Source organism: Equus quagga, chromosome 16, assembly GCF_021613505.1.
Source record: "Equus quagga isolate Etosha38 chromosome 16, UCLA_HA_Equagga_1.0, whole genome shotgun sequence".
In the NCBI taxonomy this organism is placed as follows: domain Eukaryota; kingdom Metazoa; phylum Chordata; class Mammalia; order Perissodactyla; family Equidae; genus Equus; species Equus quagga.
Window position 1 is genome coordinate 2,458,442 of NC_060282.1, and position 18,033 is coordinate 2,476,474.

Genomic DNA, 18,033 nt, shown 5'->3' on the forward strand with positions numbered 1-18,033 from the left:
CCAGACACGCACAGCAGCAGACAGAGGGCTGCACACCATATCCTGGGCTGCATTTCAGCCCTGTCCCCGTGGCCCGTGCTCACAGTGGGGGCTCAGCCAGAGTTCTGGACTTGAGTTGGGTGAGTTGGGGTGGCGGCTGTACCTCGCCGTCTGTCCGTGTGCCTGGCACTGACTTGGGAGGATCCCCCAGCCCCTGCCTCCAGGACGATGCTATCTCTGGGCCGGAAGGAGGGCGTTCCCGAGTGAGTGAGCACCCTGGACTGAATGAGGGCGCCCACCCTGGGCACAGGGGAGAAGTGAGGAGGTGCCCCATGCACTCAGGGCATGGAATTGGCCAGGGAGGAAGCTGTTCGAGCCGCGGGCTTCTGGTGGCCCCTTCCCCACCCCCGGGCTCAGGCGGCACTGTCCTCTCTCCAGGTTTCTGCCCTGGCGCTCCTCTTTGCTAGAGTTGGAACCAGATCCCCAGCTTCAGGTCCTGGCTCTTCCAGCCTCGGTGTCCGCATCTATAAGATTGACGCGTGGCTCCTCCTTGCAGGGCGGTCGGGAGCATCAGTGACAGCTGGCTGGAAGGAGTGTGACACACGGGAGACAAGGAACACTGGCTGCCAGGCCCTCCTCCTGTGGCTCTGTCTGTCCTCTCTGCCTTTTCTTGTTGCCCTTTTGATTTCACACGAACACACATGCGCATACTTTTGCACATACACACATTCACATAGCCATGACATTCACGCACAAACACAACATTCACATATACACTCGCGCACACACACCCGATGTGAAGATAAGCCACTTGGACTGCGGGGAGGGTGGGGAGCCGGGAGCGGCGTTTCTGGCTTCCTCTTGGGGGAGGGGCTGTGGGGTGCAGATCAGTAGTTTTCGTTCTTGCACATTCTCAGTTAAATTACAAATGTACATGTGGAGCCGTGGCTCTGGCATAGGTCCTGTTCCTGCTCCTCCCCTCCCTCACCTCTCTGGGTGCCTGGAGTCGGGGCAGGCAGCCCCGAACCCCCACTCAGGATCTGACACTTGAGGGGAGGATGTCAGCTCACTTGTACCCAGATTGTCCCATCGGAGAGCAAATTGAGTTCATTGAAGGGAAGAGCCACCATTTTAGTGAATTTCAAAATTTGGTAAATTAATCAGTAAAGAGTAAAACAACGTGGGGCCGGCCCAGTGGTGTAGCGGTTAAGTTTGCGCGCTCTGCTTCGGTGGCCCGGGGTTCACTGGTTCAGATCCCCGGTGCGGACTTAGCACCGCTTATCAAACTGTGCTGTGGCGGCATCCCACCTATAAAATGGAGGAAGATGGGCACAGATGTTAGCTCAAGGCCAATCTTCCTCAGCAAAAAGAGGAGGATTGGCAGTGGGTGTTAGCTCAGAGCCAATCTTTCTGAAAAAACAAAACAAAACAAAAAAAGAATGAAACAACTTGAAAAAGTCCCTCGGGCTTGGTCAGGGATCCCTGGTGTGAGTGAGGGGGGTCATGTGAGGAATACCGTCCCTGGGGGTATCTCTGCCCGCTGTGTGTCGTGTCCACACCTCATGTTCACAGCCCCTGCCTGGCAGCCACACCTCTGGCCTGTGACTGGGACATAGGCTGAAGGGCAGGGGCCCAGTGGCTGCCTCTTCCTGCTCCCTGCCCACCATTTGCCCCAGCCCCTGGCACCCCATGGCCCTGCAGGGACCACCCCCCAGCGACAGGGCAGAGGCCCCAGGCCCACGGCCCCATCTGGGCTGCAGGGTCTAGGCTGCCACCTACTCTGCCCTGCCTGAGAGCTGGACCCTGGGGGCTTGCAGATTCCCCAAGGCTCTGGGCACCTGGGAGCTGAGGCCCAGCCTTGAGGTGGAACCGGGAGGAGGACGTGGCCTGGGCCTGGTGGCAGTGAGGTGCGCTGGTGGTCACAGCTCTGTGTCTGTCATCAGCAGAGTCCCCGGGCCCCTTTTGCCGAGCTGGCTGACGATGAGAAGATCTTTAACGGGGGTGACAGCGTGTGGCAGGGCCAGGAGCAGGCCCTGCTTCCTGAGATCACTGAGGAGGACCTGGAGGCCATCCGGCTGCGTGAGGAGGCCATCCTGCAGATCGAGGTGAGGACCCGGCGTATGCGTGTGCACATGTGCGTGTGTGCGAGTGAGCTTGCAGGTAACTGTCTCTGAGTGCTGGAAGTGCATTTACAATGCGGCAGTTGGTGGCTTGGCAGGGACACGCTGGCTCTATGGGTGGTGGTGGTCTGGGCCCCTGTGCGTGGTGGGGTCTGAGTCCCTGAGTGTGTGTAGCTGTGGGCACTGGGGTCCGAATCCCCACCTCTCGCCGTGGCGCCCCCTCCTCCCTCTGGGTCTCCATGTCTCCAGGAGGAGGAGGAGCAGCTGCTCTCCCAGGGTCTGCCAGTCCTGAGCTCCCGGGGACCAGATTTCTGGAGTGAAGGTTCCCTACAGGCAGCTTTGTCTAGATAAATAGTGACTTGGGCAAGCTGGTAAACTGAGTCACTACTTAGGACCTGTTGCTCTGTCTACAACAAGTAGATCTTACGTCCTAGAAGGAGGTGGACGACCCATGGCAGGCAGGGTTCGGCCCCTGTATTTCTGGGGCCCCTCCTGCTTTGGCCTGGTGGAGGGGGGCTTGTTTCTCACGCCCTCAGTCAGTGCCCCCACCCTGCCCACGCCCCACGCTCACTGCTCAGAGAAGAAGGCGCTGTTCCAGGCGGCCCTGGCAGGAGGCGGCGCAGAGCTGCTAGTAGAAGATGGGCCTCCCTCTTGCTGAGACCATCCAAATGGACCAAACACACACAGACACTCACACGCACACACACACTTTTGTCCCTCTCTGTGGCAGCAAAACCTGCTTTTCCCGGAGAAGCTGAGGAACAGATCCAGGAGCTGTCACCTCTGGTGACTTGGGGTACTGGGAGGCCCAAGAGGTGGGGGGACTGCTTCTTCCTTTAGCTCAAGAACTGAAAGCCTCTTAGGAAGAGCCCCCAGCAGCCCCTGGGGCACACCGTGGGCCGCTGGACCGCCTGTGCGTGGTGGGATGAAGGGGGCCGAGGAGGGGGCTACTCTCAATTGACTTAGCGTTGTCCTGGCATCCAGGGAGTGGAAGAGCAGGTGCCTCCTTGGGCCCCAGGCATGAGGATGTGGGCAGGGAGAGGGCTGTCCCCAGGAAAGGCTGGGGGCTCCTGCATAGGCGGGGGGCTCACCCTGACAGCAGCGCTGCAGGGTAGGCCGTGGGGTTCCCAGGTGGCATCGCGGTTGGGGCTGGCCGGGGCCTTGGACAGCCTCCTGGTGGCTGACGGGCTGAGGGGGTAGACGGGCAGTCAGCAGCCCTGGGGTGGGGTTCCGAGGAGGGGAGCTTGGGCCCCGTGTGAGCGGGTTTCTCAGCCATCAGGCAGCCAGGCCCTGGCTGGCTCTGGTTCTCTAGGTGGTGAATACAGGCAGAGGGGCGGGCTTTACGGGGGCAGGGGGACCCATGGGGAGGCCCCTGCAGCGCTTCAGCTGAGATGAGGGGCTGGGCCCAGTGGGGGAGGGCCCGGGGCTCTGGGCCCACTTAGGACCATGTTAACATGAGGCTGGCCTGAGTCTGTCAGTCTTGTCTGTGGCCCTAAGAGCCAAGCTGGGAGTGAGTGGGGGACCGTGGCAGTGGCCAGCCTCGCCTCATAGCCTCGCTCTCCTCGTCTGCAGCACAGCAGCTGGAGAGCGGTGACATGGACGTCAGGGGCAGAGGTTTGGAAGGCAGCGAGCGCCACAGCTCCCTGCCTCCCTCCCTCCTTCTCTCCCTGTGGTCTTTGGAAATGGGAAAAATAAACACAAATTGTCACTAGCCTTTAGAAAGCCCTCCTCCAGCACATCTTAAACGTATGTAGCGAGGTGGGTGGGCTGAAGGCCACAGAGGCCCGGCTGGGGTTTGAAGGGCAGGCCGGTGTCCCCAGGCCCCTCCAGGATGACCTAGAGGCCAACTGCTCAGGGCTCTGGGAAGTTGTCTGTGCAGAGCCACAGCGGCCTGCGGGGGTCGGGCTGCGGGGCCTGGCGGGTGTTTTGGGGCCGGGGCTGTGGGAACAGCCTCGGGAAGACATGTGACGGTTCACGCCTTGGCTGGTTGCAGACTTTCCATGTGGAACTGAGCCGGCTCCTGACCACCCCCCGTTGTGTCCCCCGACTCCATCCTCTCACCAGTCCCCTACCCTTCCCCCGACTCTGTCCCCTACTCCATCCCCCCACATCTCCGGGGCTTCTGGATTTGCACAGTTGTGTGCATTCACAAAGTCACGGAGGTGACACTTTGGGTCCAGTAACTGTTTGGGGCTCTGGTCTGCTGTCAAGGACTTACTCTTATTGGGTGGGTGGTGGGGAGTGTGGATAGACGGGAAAACTGAGGCCCAGAAAATGGAATAAAGTCACAGTAGCGGGTTAACATCACATCTGATTCCTTCCTGCTTCATGGCCTCCGGCAGGCATTTATAGGGTGAACGCTGGGTCCCATGTAGGACTGGCGCTGAGGGTGCAGCTGGCACTGAGGGAGGTGGTGGCTCCACTTGCTGTCCCTTTCCCTCTCGCTCCCCGTCCCCAAGTCGTCCTGTGGGAGAAGGCAGAGTGCCAGGTGAGAAGGCCATGTCCTGCTTTAGGCCCAAGGCTCCCCTAACTAGCCGGTGACCTGGAGCTCACCACTTGCCTTGGTGGTTTCATCTGTGAAATGGGCGGCTCAAGGGATGGTCTCTTTCTCCCAGCCCCTGCCATCTCAGACCACCCGTGTGTCATGGCAGAGTGCAGCGGGCCGTCTGGGGGGCTGAGAGGGGAGCTCATGGGCGCTTTGGCTGGCTAGCAAGGGACCACCCGTGTGTCATGGCAGAGTGCGGCGGGCCCTCTGGGGGCTGTCAGGGGAGCTCATGGGCGCTTTGGCTGGCTAGCAAGGGACCAGGTGGTGAATGGGTAGGAGACTGAAGAGCAGGCGCGCCAGGCCTCCGTCAGGGGTTCTGGGCCCTTCCTCAGCTCAGGGGGCCCACTGGGACCTGGCCTGTTGGCTTCTGAGTGAGGGTGTCCTGCCCCCAGGGGATCTGTAAAGACCTCCACCTGACCTTCCTGGACAGCCAGCCCTCTGTCAGCACAGTGTCCTTCGAGACCCTTTGGGGGCTCCCCATATGTAGGCACAACATCCTGTGTCCCTTCCCTGTCCCGGACCCGCCTGAGACGGCCCCACCTCTCTCCTCCCCACCTCTGCCCCCTGGCTCCTGGGAAACCCAGCGAACCTCACCTGCTGCTCAGGGGCTTCGCGCCGCAGCTCCGGCCTGGAACCCCCTCCCCAGACCTCGCTGTTGCTGGCTGCCACCCCGCCCTGCTCTGCTCTCCACCCGCCTCAGCACGCCCTGAGGCTCTCGTCAGTCTGGTTGCTGGCCTAGTTACTGCCTGCCTGTCCACCAGAATAGAGACCCTTCTGTCTGTTACTGGGGCCAGTCCCCAGGTCCTGCAGTAGCTGGCTTGACAGATGCTTGTTGAATGAACCTGTAAAACTGGCCAGTCTCCCATGATGATAGAGGCCTGTCCTGCACCCCTGCCCAGGGCTGCCCGCCTCCAGGCTGGGTTAGGACCCCACGAGCAGCCTCTCGCCCTCCTGCAGTCCCATTTGGGGAGTTGCTCCCGTCCGCCATGGTCCTCACCTGTCCTCCCTCGGCTCACCGTCCAGGCGGGTCTCTGCCTGCTGGCGGGGTCCTGGGCCCACTTTTCGGCATTGTCACTGTCCAGGGGTGTGTGGGGGCCTGGAGCCTGTGGACACAGTGGGTACCCTGCTCCTGCCCCTCTCTGGCCACTGTGTGGGGTGCCTGCACCGTGCCGGCACCTGGTGCCCCTGTGCTTTCCCTGTTTTGTCCACACACTGGTCCCTGTGCCTGTGGCCAGATGCCTGGCCCAGAAGGCTCCGTGCACTGCCCCCACCCCTTGCCTCTGTCCAGCCCTTCTCATTGCACTCGCCCTGCAGAACTGCTTGGCCCTGGCGACGGGGGTGCCCCAGCCCAGCGCAACCCCACAGGCCTGGCCACTCACAGGTGGCCTTTCCTGGCCTGGGCGCACGTGTCCTGGGGCCTGGTCTCAGCTGTCCTCTGTCCTGACCCCTGGCCTCCCGGGCCTGGACCATGCATGCTTTCCCAGCCTGGGCTCCATCCTGGTGTGCTGCCTGCCAGCCTGTGGCCAGGCCAGTTCCAGGCCTCTCTGGCCTCAGTTTCCCTCCTGGGAGAAGTACTGGGCCCTCTCTCAGAGGAGCTGCCGATGTGCGTGGAGTGCTAGGGAGAGTCGCGGGTCTGTGCCGTGGGGCTGTGCCGGGGTTGGAGGCCCAGCGAGACAGGCACTGGCCACACCCCCTCCCCGCAGACCGCAGGCTAGGGTGGGTGGCCTCGTGAGTCCTGCGTTTCTCCATGCCATGTACCTTGGGCTTCTCTCCTTTCGTTTCCTCTAGGAGAGCAGAGTAGAGAAAGCGAAACCAGCCTTGGGCAGGGGGAGCCTGAAAGGCATCTGGGCGGTCGAGAGCTGTGTCCCTGGGTGCTTCAGGAGCCGGCTCGCTGCACTGAGAGCAGCCGTGTGTGGCCTGTAGGCTCCCGTGGTGCAGAAGACCTCTCTGGAAAGCCCCTGCTGGCTAGAGAAGCAGGATGGGAAGGCTGTGGCAGAGGGGGGCCCCTGGAGCACTGCCAGCTGGGGCACACGCGTCCCAGGCACATGCTCCCATTACGGCAGGACATCACTATGTGCTTCCTCTTGGTGGGGGCCACATGGCTGCGGCCCACATGGTCTGACCCCTGCCCTGGGCACCGCTGGCTCCTAACGTGGGACCCTGTGTCGTCGGGCCCCTCCTGGGCACACCAGGCTGAGGGGAGCTCCGCCTGTGCAGGAGCCAGGTCTTGGGGCCCCACCCACCTCGTGCCAGGCACCTGGCCTTCTCTCTGGGGCTCCTCCCCCTGCCCCTGAATCTGAGCTGGCTGGTCTCTGGGCTCCCAGCCTAGGCCATCTGTCTGACACTGGTTCCAGGTGGGCAGGCCCTTGTGGGGCTCCCAACCTCCCAGGACCCGGCGTGTCAGGGTGTTGGTGCTGCTGGGGCCGGTGCTGGTGGCTCGCAGCCTCCTGGCTGGCGCACTGTCTGGGGTGGAGAGGAGAGGGAAAGGCTGTTTCATCTCATTATTGAGAGCACGAGCTGTAATTGGGTTTGAGCGGCGCGAGGCTGGGTGCGCGCGGGAGGAAGCAGGACTGATGGGGTGTGCCAGGAGGTGTCTGAGCACCCAATTAAGTCCCATCCAGGAGCTGCTGCCCCTCCCCACCATGGGCCAGCGGGCGACCAAGCGGCCAGCAGCTCTGTCCGCGGGCTTGTCTGCTGCCCCTCGGCCCTCTGTCCGTCCACTGCAGCTGTGCCAGAGCTGGTGCAGACACTGCCAACCAGCCCCACCTCCTCTGCAGCTTGGCCCTCCCCTCCCTGGGGTCTGGCCTACAGGGCTGAGTCCCCATGCCCATTCCTGGGGGCCGTGTGCCCTCCATTCCGTGCCTCTGAACTGAGCATGTGGGGACCCTGAGAGGAGAGCTGGGGCCCTGCGGCCACACAGCAAGGCAGAGCCAGCACCCCTCTCATCCCTTCTGGCCTCAGGTCCCCTCTCTGAGCCCGTGTCCTAGTCCTGTGGGGCAGTCAGAAATGGGGGGCCCTTGATAATGGACTGGGGTGCTTTGTAGACTGGAAAGTGGGGCACCCTGGGTGGCACTGTGGTGACACCTGGGCTGCAGGCGGAGTTGAGGCCAGGTGATGGAGCTGCCTCTCTAGAGGGGTAGGGGGGTTGCCCGGGGGTCCACATGAGACCCTGCACATTCTGAGCCCCCCACTGTGTCCCTTTCCAGGGATCACCCCTCCTCCCAGAGGAGCAGAGGAAAGGGCTCCAGGGCCATGGGTGAGAGTCCCCCGGCTTCCTTCTCCTCCTGGGAACAAGGCTGCCCTTGGACCCCTGTTCTCCCTTTGGCCTGTCTGTCCCCCAAGGCCGCCCCAGATGTCCCCACCACTGTGGCTGGCTCCCTCCGTGTGGCACTCGGGGCCCTCGCTGTTGCCCAAGATATTAATGGGGACCCCTGCTCCATCCTGGCGAGGCTGCCCCACAGCTCTGCCCATGGCTCGCGCACCCCAGATGCCAGTGGTGACTCCTGCTCCATCCTGGTGAGGCCACCCTGCAGCTCTGCCCCTGGTGCCCACACCCCGGATATTAACTGGGACCAGTGCTCCATCCTGGCGAGGCTGCCCCGCAGCTCTGCCTGTGGTGCCTGTACCCCAGATACTAATGGAGACCCCTGCTCTATCCCGGAAAGGCTGCCCCGCAGCTCTGCCCGCAGTGGCTGCACCCCAGATACTAACAGGGACCCCTGCTCCATCCTGGTGAGGCCACCCCGCAGCTCTGCCCGTGGCACCCGCACCCCAGATATTAACGGGGACCCCTGCTCCATCCCATGAGGCCTCCCTGCCGCTCTGCCTGGGGCACCCGCTGTGTTCCTGCTGCCCTCGGCTCTGCTGCCCTCAGGCGGGCTCTGATCCACGTCCTCCTCCGCAGCCCCCGGGACAGCTCAGTCCCGCCTCCCAGCCCCAGACTTCCTTGTTCCCCTCTGGCGGGGTAAGTCCTCGTTGTCCTCTGGGTGGGCTGCCCCTGTCCCTTCTCCCCCAGTGGGACCAAGGTCACCAGTGCCAGGACTGGGCCAGGGTGCCCTCTTCTCCTGCCCCTAGCTGACTCCCTGCCTTCCAGGTCCCTGTGGACACACGGCCAGTACCCACTGACAGGACCCAGTCAGCCGAGGTCACCCGTGGTCCGATGTGGCCTGTCACCACCAGAGCAGCTGGTTCTGGCGGGAAGAGTGGTCCCACTGCAGACAGTGGGCAGGGGGCCTGGAGGGGTGACGGAGGAGGGAGAGGCCGCTCCTGGACATGCAGGGCAGCTTCCTGGTCCCCTCATGGGGAGGGGGCTGGCTGGCCTCCGGCACCTCCTGGCCACAGGGGAAAGTGAGAGTTTGGCCCTGGGTCTCAGGCTCAGCCATCCCCCTGCCTGGCCACAGGACCCTGAGGGGGTCTCTTCTGGAAGCCTCAGGTTGTTTATCTGTAAAATGGGCACAGTGACACCAGTCTCTCAGCCTATTGGGAGGGTTAAGTGGACATGAAAGACCTTTGTTGGCGGGAAGGTGAAAATGCTGCTGCAGAGTTTAACTGCCTGGCGAGGCGCTCACCTGAGAAGGGCCCGGGAGGCTGGGGCTGGGGCTAGGGGTACAACAGGCTCCTTTGGCTCCTGCCCGTCCGGTCCCTCCCCCATGGGGCCCTGCAGCCCCCCCTAACTGAGGGTTAGCCCCCAGGGCAGGTGCTGTGGTGACGGGTGCTGAGGTTGCACCGAACCTGGTGCTGACGCCATCATGGCCCAGATCCTTCGGGAAGGGTTTGCGTCTTCCTGGGGAAGGAAGGCTCTCTGGTCTCCGTGGGCTGGGCTCTTCCCGGCTTCTTGGAGAATCCGGGTTTTTAATTTTATGTGGTCCAGCCTTGGAAGTCATGCAACCAAAGCTCTGCCGCATGCTGTTGGCTAAGGCAGATACGAAGGCCTGCCCCGGCCCAAGGGAGGGACCACTGTCCCCACCTCTTGAGGGACACATGCCAGGTCACTTTGTAGGAGGAGCGTGAGGGAGGGGAGGTGTATGGTGTGGCCATGTGCCAGTGGGGCAGCTGCACGCCCCATGACGGTGAGGGACACGTGCTCCGCAGCCCCCCTGCGCCCCAGCCCTCGCGGCTCTGCAGATGCGCTGGCTGCTCCTGCCCCTTTTGCACTTGCCGTCCCGAGCCTGGAACCTCGTTCCCCAGGTGCTGGAGCACCTGGCTGCCTTCTACCTTCAGGTTTTGACTCAAATGTTATCCCTCTAAAGTACCCCCTCTGCTTTGTCTAACATACTGTTTAATTATCTTATTATTTATCTCCCTCCACAAGAATGTAAGCCCCGTGGAGGCAGGGATTTTTGTCTGTTTCAGTCGTCCCTAAGGATGCAGGACACTCTGGGCACTCAGTGACTATTTCTTGAACAAACAAATGGATGGTGGATGGATGGATAGTTGAGGGATGCGGGGTGTGTGGTGGGGGATGGATGGATGGGGGTGGGGGTGTCAATGGATAGGGCCTGGATGTGTGGCAGGTGAATGGATGAATAAGTCGTATGCATTGGGACTCCATGGAGATCTGTGTCTTAATGAAAGGGCACTGCTGCCTTTGTTCACATGCGTCTTCTCATCAGCCCACACAGCAGCCCTGGAGAGTGAGCACGCCTGTGTTACAGTTTTATCAGAGATGAAGCAGAGGCTTAGAGAAGTCACATCGCTTGGCCCAGGCCACGCAGCCTGTGTGGCAGAGCTGGGACTGGAGCCCAGGCTGCCTGACTCCAGAGCAGGGCTGTCCTACCCGTGATGTTCTGATGCCTACCTCTGGGTCAACCTCTTTCCCAGATGGGAGGGATGCAGGAGGTCACCGAGGCTGCCCCATGAGGTGGTGGCAGAGCCCAGGAGCCAGGAGTGAAAGGAGCCCGTGAGGCCCAGCTCCACTGCCCCCGTGTTACCTAACCCTGGTTGAGGTTGACCCTTCCTGTCTGGAGGGCCAGGCAGTGCCCAGTCTCTCTAGGGCAGGGGAGGTCGAAGGACATAGGCACGTGCCCCTAGCCATTGCCAGCATGGGCAGGCTTGCCAGGCACTGGTCCAACCGATTGAGCTGGAACCAGCGTCACCCGTCTGCCCACAGCCAGGTCACTGCCAGCACTGCTGTGTCTGCGCCAGCCTCCCCTGCTGGGTCTGTCTCACCTGATCTCACCTGTGGGGCTGGTGATCCCTGCTCCGCTCCAGAGTGGCTGTGTCACCTGACCCAGGTGCAGCACTCAGAGCCCACCAGCTGCTCTGTTGCCATGGCTACCTGGCAGGACTAGGACGGAGGAGGCTGGGGATGAGGAGGGGGCCAGGAAAGGCCTCCAGGCTGGGCAGAGCCTCCGGGGCCCAGCTCCCACCCTGTATTTGGCACTGTGCAGCTGGAATGCAGGGGGTGGTTGGTCTGGCTGATATCTGACTATAAATACGTGAATAAATCAAATAAAGTTTGGCTGTTCCATTAACTGGAACAGTTGTCTTCGTAGGTGGATGGTTGCCAAGATCCTAATTATAAGAAGAGATTGTGTGATAGAGAAAATGCAGTGGTATTTTCTTTCTTTTCGTTCTTGAAAATGAAGGGAACACACATGCGCACACGCACACACACAGGGTCACACACGCACACTAAGGTTTTATTATGTCCCATGCAAGGTTGTTATTCTGCAGTGCCAGTAAAAGAAGAGAAAGAAGATTCCGTGAGAGCTTTTAATGAGTTCTAGTTTTAGAAGCAATCAGGAAAATAATTGCATGATTTAAACATTTACTAATTTAAGGTGTTTTTTTAGTCTCTCCCTTGCTCTCCTGCTCCCTGGTTCCCTGGTGCCCGCGGCCGGCACACGATTCGGTGTCTGCCACCCTCGTGCGTCACAACTGGGCTGTTCCACGCCCCCGGGGGCTCCATCCTGGGGCAGCTGTGCAGGGGCTTCTGGGCCCCCAGGGCAGGCCCCCTTCCTCAAGCCGCGACCAGCCTGGCCTTGAGCTCGAACCCCAGGACTGGGGACTGAACTTCTGCTTGGAACTGGGTTCCCGTTTCGCCTCCTGGTGGCTCCACCTGCCCTGGCATCCTCCGTCAGGAGCTGAGCCCTGCCCGGTGCCCAGGCACCCAGCACAGTGACTGAGGGGACACCATCCGTGCCAGCTGCCTGCGCCCAGACACTCCCTCTCTGTATGTGCTGCTCCCTGCTGCTGAGGCTGCCCATCTGCGCCCCCTTTCATGGACCCCTCCTTCTCCTGGCCCGTCATCAGGTCTGCCCCCCGTCAGTGACAGGCCCGGCTCCAGAGCCCAGCCGCCTGCACCTGCCCTGTTCTGCTGCAGGTACGGGGGCATGGCCAGCTCCCCATCACCCCGTCCGTTCTGCAGACAAGCATTGGGTGCTGGGGTGAGTGAGATACAGCCCCTGTCCGTTCTCCATGGGAAGCCCCGGTGCCCGAGAGTGCTCTTGGAGGAGGAGGCACAACCTCCCTGCTCTGCCATGCGCAGAGGGCGGGGACCGCACTGCCCTGCATCCAGGGCCTTCCTGCTCTCCACGACTAGGACAGTCAGCAGGGCGCAGGCTCCAGCCCCAGATCCTTCTGGCAGGAGGGAGACTGAGCCCATAGGCTGATCTGGCCAGGAGCCGGGGTTCTGGGGTCCCCGTGCCCTGAGCAGCCCCTCGGAGCCAGCCTGAGATCATGTAGGAGGCTGCTGCCTGGGGATCCAGGAGGAGTCTGCGGGTCCAAGCTTGCCACCCCCTTCTGGCAGTCTTGTCTGCTCTGGGTGGAGAGCACATCTTGCTGACCCCTTCAGGGTGGCCCAAGGCCAAGGTCAGGCTCCAGCGTGCCTACTGGTCATCCTGGTCCCCGCACAGTGTCCCCTTCACCCTGCCCTCGCTCCCGCGGCCTCAGACCAGCTGAAGTGCGTGGCCCTCACACTCATCCCCCAACGTGTTTGCTGATGTGTTTGAGCAGGGAGAGTCTTTGTTCGGAAGTAATGCTGCGGGGGCGGTGGGGGGCTCTCGCCATAAGGAGAAGCTGTGGCTGTAAGGTAGGCGAGCATCTCTAGACTTAGGAAGAGGGGTTCTCTCCTGCTGGCAGGAGTGAGCACAGCTGGAAGGAGCTGGGTGTAGGGGGGTGAAGGGGTGGCTGGACCAGGATGTGTCCGAGCCCCAGGGCAGCTGGCTCTCTGAGGGACCCAAGGCCGGGCCTTGTGGGAGGGAAGCTGGGCTCACAGTTTGGTTGTCAGGCCTTTTGTCCCACGGGTCAGGGGACAAGCTGTTGAGCCCCTCGTGTACAAGGCACAGATTGAGAACCCGGGGGTCTGTGCCTGGCCGTGTCCTGGGTGAACAGAAGGGGTCCTTGAATCGTGTCTGAGTCATTGGGGAGGGCCCTCTGCAGAAGGCGTTTCCTGGAGTGCACAGGTGGGGCTTCTTAGCGTTGCTGTTCCTGGAGCCCAGCCTGAGCTTCTGTTCAAGATGAATGAAATTTGTCAGAGGGGCCACAGATCTGAGGGGGGGCTGTCTGCTGAGGACGTGGGGCTGGCCTTGCTCCTGCAAGGTCTGCTGAACCGTCTGCTGAGGGGTGGGCGCAGGTCAGCAGTCTGGGCCTCAGGCTTTTTGAAGAGGGAGAGTGCAAATGAAAAAGGGCCGTCCATGTGGAAGGTCCTGTTGATTTCCAAGAGGGCAGTGAATGCACAACACTGATGGTGAGTTCTGGATGCTGAGATGCTGGTGCTGTTGGTGGCACTGTCCAGTGTGGGTCACCCCAAGTAAGGCCCCACCTCCCCTGTGGCTCCACCGCCCCCAGAGTGCCCTGGGCATTGGAGCACGAGCAAACACCTTGTGTCTCAGCTCACGCCAGTGGACCGCATTATTGCCACTCCCAGGCATCTCTGCTTGGCTAGCCAGGAATGGATGGGAGCCCCTGGCAGCAGCCCACCTGGCTCTGTCTGTCCCACTCTGGACATGGTCCTGTGCGTGGTCCCGGCAGGTGTTGCTGGTGTGGTTGAGGGGATGGCAGGGGCCTGGGCGGGGCACCCCAGCCTGAGAGGGCCAGCAGGTGCCGGCTCCTGGCAGCCATCCTCGGCCTCATCCAAACAGCACTGACTGTTCGGAGGGCTGCTTGCTACAGAAACCTCCTGCCCGGAAGGGGCCACGCCCTGGTCAGCGGCCATGGCGCCAGTGATTTTACAGCGAGTTGGGCAGTCACTTTGGCCACTGCATCTCCAAAGGGGGCCTCCCCTGCTGGACTGCGGACCCCCCATTCCCTCATGGGCTGTCCCAGGTTATTGGGGTTGATGCTGCTCCAGACAGGAAGCACCCAGTGTAGTAGCTGTGTTCACACCAAGGCCAGGCCACAGTGATTTACAGCCACTCTGGCTTCCACCCCCACCCTAGCAGGCAGCCTGAGGGTCCTGGGCCCCCAGGGGCACCGGGCTCATGTCCCTGCTCAGAGACACCCCTCCCTCTCCTCTCCATTGCCAAGGCTGTGTCCCTGTAGGCTGGGCAGGGCCACAGGCAGCTCTGACCAGCTGAGGCCCTCAGCTGCCACGCTCGCGTGAAGGGATACAGCCTGCACACGTTAACCCTGCACGTGCAGGCAGCTGCACCACCTGACCTTCCCGCGAGCAAAGCCCGGAGCCCCTGGGTGCTGACCACGTGTTATAACTGCCAGGGGTGCCCTGCTACCAGCAGTGACCCAGCGTGGTGGGGTCCAGGTGGTAGTGACCTGGATCAGGTCAGCCCAAACTTGGGAGTAATGCTGGCTCCAACCACTACTAGCCATGTGTCCTTGGGAGAGTCCCCTAACCCCTTGGTGACTCAGTTTCCTCATCTGCCCTCTGAAGTGGGACACTAGCAGGTGTGTTCATACAATGTGGGGAGACTGAGTTCCCTTAGAAAGGCCCCCACAAGTCCCTGAGTCCAAGGACACCCAAGGCCAGGCTCATGTGAGAGAGACCTCTGTTGACGGCAGGCCCAGGCACACTCAGGGGCCAAGGTCAAGCCTGGTGTGTGATCAGTCAGTAGCCAGCCTATGATGGGGTTGGGGCCGGGACCTGTAAGTCTGTGGAGGTGGGGCCGGTCTGTCCAAGGCCTAGCTCAGCCTGCATCCTTCGTCTTGTGACCTTGACTTCTCAACCTTAGCGTGGAACCTAAGTTTGGCCTTCCCAGCCAGCGGCCTCACCCAGGGAAGCTGTAGTGGGATTTGACGGATCCCAGAAATGGGCCCAGGCCTGGGACCTCCCAGAACCCACCCATCTGTTGCCACCCCTCAGAGTGAAGACCTGCAGGCCCCAAACTGGCCACCCCCTTCCCGGCCGTGGGCCCTGTTCCCAAGCGTGGCCGCCCTCCCTGCCCCATGTTCAAGCCCGCTCATTGAATTGCAATTGATAGCACGTGTCAGTTTAAGATCATGCTAATTGCTTCATTTCCCAGAACACTCCTAAAAAGAAAATTAATTTCCCTGTAATACTTTGCAGTGGGGTCAAATGACTCTTGCAGAAATCAATCTAGGCTCCGAAATGAGCTGCAGAGTGGGTGGGCTTGGGCAGCGTCCCCCTATACCCACTCCCGGTCTCACAGGTGTGCAGGAGCCTTCCCTGGCCTGGCTCAACCCTGGCCACGTGCCAGGCTCCAAGGAGGGAAGGGTTGCTTTTACCCAGGTGATCAGTGAGGAAACCTGGCTCCAAGGTGAACGGCTTTGCTGAGGGTCATGTGGCTGGGCAGTGGAGGAGCTGTCCCCTGCAGGGCGGCAGTCAGAAAAGGAGTAGGCTTTGTGTCAGTGGGCACAGGTGCCAGTCCCAGCTCTCCCCTTTCTGAGAGGCCCCTGAGGTCATGAGGCTTGAGAGGGACCCTCTCAAGCCCCCCCAACTTCCACTATCAGATGGGTGCTGTGACCTCCCCTCACGGGTGCTGCCAGGTATAAAGGTGGTGGTATGTGTGTACCCCCAGCACAGCTCCAGGCGTGTGGTCTGTGCGGGGTGTGACCGTGTCCCTCGCGAGCATCATTGCTACTTTGCTGGGCAAATGGAGTTAGGATGGAGTTGAGCAGCATGAAGGATGCAAGAGGCCAGCATGCCATGCCAGGGGAGGAGATATCCCAAAGTTCTCCTGGTCTAAGTTTTTGCTCCTTACCCTGTTCACCAGCTTCATAAAGCCACTCAGTCTTTAGACAGCAGTGGGGCTATCATCCTCCCATTTACCCATCCACCCATCCATCCATCCATCCATCCATCCAACCAATGATCCAACCATCCATTCATCCACCTATCCATCCATTTGTCTACCTACCCGCCCATTCATCCACCTACCCATCTGTTTATCCACCCATCCACCATCCATCCATCCACTATCTATCCACTCACCCACTCACCCATCCACCCATCCAGCTATCTGTCCATCCGTCCATCCACCTACCTATTCATCCATCCAACCATCCATTCATCGACCCATCTACCCACCTGCCCATTTAGCTATTCACTCATCCATTTATCTACCTGTCTACCATCCATCCATCCACCCATCCATCCATCCATCCATCTGTCTAGCCATCTGTCCATCCATCCAGCCACCCACCCACCCACTCATCCATCCATCTTTCCATTCACCCACCATCCATTCATCCACCAACCCATTCATTTCTCCAACCATACATTCATCCACCTATCCATCCATCTACTCATCCATCCATCCATCCGTCCCACTCCTTCAGGATTTACTGAGCAGCGCCTGTGTGCTGGCCCATGCTGGGTGCCGTTATCCAGAGAGGGAAAGGCAGGACCCTTCTGTCAGGGAGTTCCCGAGTGAGTATGAGAGTGAAGTGACTATAGGACTCGTGGGCCTGTAGGCAGTGTAGACAGAGTGCTCTGCTCGGGACAGCCTCTTCGCCCCCCGGCCAGGCCTGCAGCACAGTGTTGGGCACTGCCCTGCACTAGACTGCAGCCCTCCAGGAGCTGGCCCTGGGTCTGTGCCTAGTGAGGAACTCTTGGCCCTGGGATGCTCAGAGAGCTTGAGGTGTGACCTTGGAGTCAGGAGAGAGTATTCAGATCCCAGCCTGGACTCTGACTTGTAAGGTGACTCTGGGCTCATTCCTGGTTCTTGACTCTCCCTTAGCGCTCTCTGATGGCCATGCGCTTGACCTCTGCACCTGCAGCCCCCAGGCGCCTCATGGCTGTCATCTTGTTTTCCACAGAGTGACTTGTTGGATGTGAACCAGATCATCAAGGACTTGGCCACTGTGGTGTCAGAGCAAGGAGATGCTGTCGGTAGGTAATCAGCCACCTGCCCGTTCCCCCAGGTGTGGGCAGAGCTGCCTCCCGATGACTGAGGCCCAGGGCAGGTAGTGGAGTCTGAACCTCTGCTGCCCTCTCTCCCTACCTCCCCGGGTCTCCCCCAACCCCTGACGAAGGCCCGGGCAGGGGAGGCTCATGTAAGAGGGTGGCCCATCCATTCTGCTTATTTAGAGTCCTGGCCTCCATGCCCCCCACCCTGGGTCTTCTTCCCCACCCAAGGACTCCCCAGGGTGAGGACAGGCTGTCCTGGCTGGGGCAGGGGTTGTGGCTGCAGTGAATACCTCAGTGGAGAGTGCTGGAGATGTGGGGCCCATGATGTGAGCGAGCTTGGAGTCCTGGTTCTGCTGCTGATGGTCCCCGTCCACGTCTCAGGACAAGTGTGTGGTGGGGGCAGGGCATTGCTGGGAGGGGGCCAATGTCCCTGCTATTTCCGTGTTTCCTCCGCACGAAGGCCTCAGCCCCACCGGTCTGGCCCGTCCACATCAGGTAGCCATGTGGTTTTTCCTGTGGCTACCTGAGAGCCTGGTGCCCTGAGCAGGAGGGGTGGGAACTCTTATTCCTCTGCCGGAAGAGTGAAGCCGGCACCCAGTGCCCAGAGCCACTTGGCAGACGATCAGCCCCCAGCCTGGCCCTGGGGGCTCACCTGCCCACCCTCCACCCTGTCCCTGGCCCGACTGTTGCCTCACTTGGGCCCCTCCTGTGCCTGAGACTCTCTCTCAGGCTGGGAACAGGAACATGGAGGTACTGAGTTCCCGCGTGTCCTCCTCCCGATGCTGTGCAGCTGCTGCGCTCGGGGATGGAACCCCTGACAGGGTGAGCCATGCCACCCCCTGGGCTGCTGCCCGGCAGGCTTGCCCTTGCTCTTCCTCAGAACCCGGGCTTCCCGCCGTGCCCTGCTCCGCGGCCTGGACAGCTCTCGGCCGGGCTGCCCTCCTCACGGCACCCTCTCCGCAGGACCCCACCTGCTCCCGTGCACCCCTGGTGGCCTCAGCATGGCGGCTGCAGCCATTTCCGCCTCTGGCTGGCTGAGGGTAGGGTGTGCAGGATGGTTTATCCACTCCAGATGTCACCCAGATGTGACTCAGTCTCAGTGATGGGCTGATCGGGGGGACCAC

General features: G+C 61.1%; 1 protein-coding gene across 15 annotated transcripts in view; it reads left to right on the plus strand.

Moving 5' to 3' along the window:
- TSNARE1 (t-SNARE domain containing 1) overlaps nucleotides 1-18,033 on the plus strand; it is a 167,917-nt gene that overhangs the window by 87,107 nt on the left and 62,777 nt on the right. For 14 of the 15 annotated variants that reach the window (XM_046642024.1, XM_046642025.1, XM_046642026.1 and 11 more), the window contains 2 exons: nucleotides 1,923-2,084; nucleotides 16,819-16,891. In XM_046642024.1, coding sequence (XP_046497980.1) covers nucleotides 1,923-2,084; nucleotides 16,819-16,891 — 235 coding nt within the window. The remainder of the gene's footprint in view (nucleotides 1-1,922; nucleotides 2,085-16,818; nucleotides 16,892-18,033) is intronic. The other variant, XM_046642017.1, reaches the window with a different exon arrangement.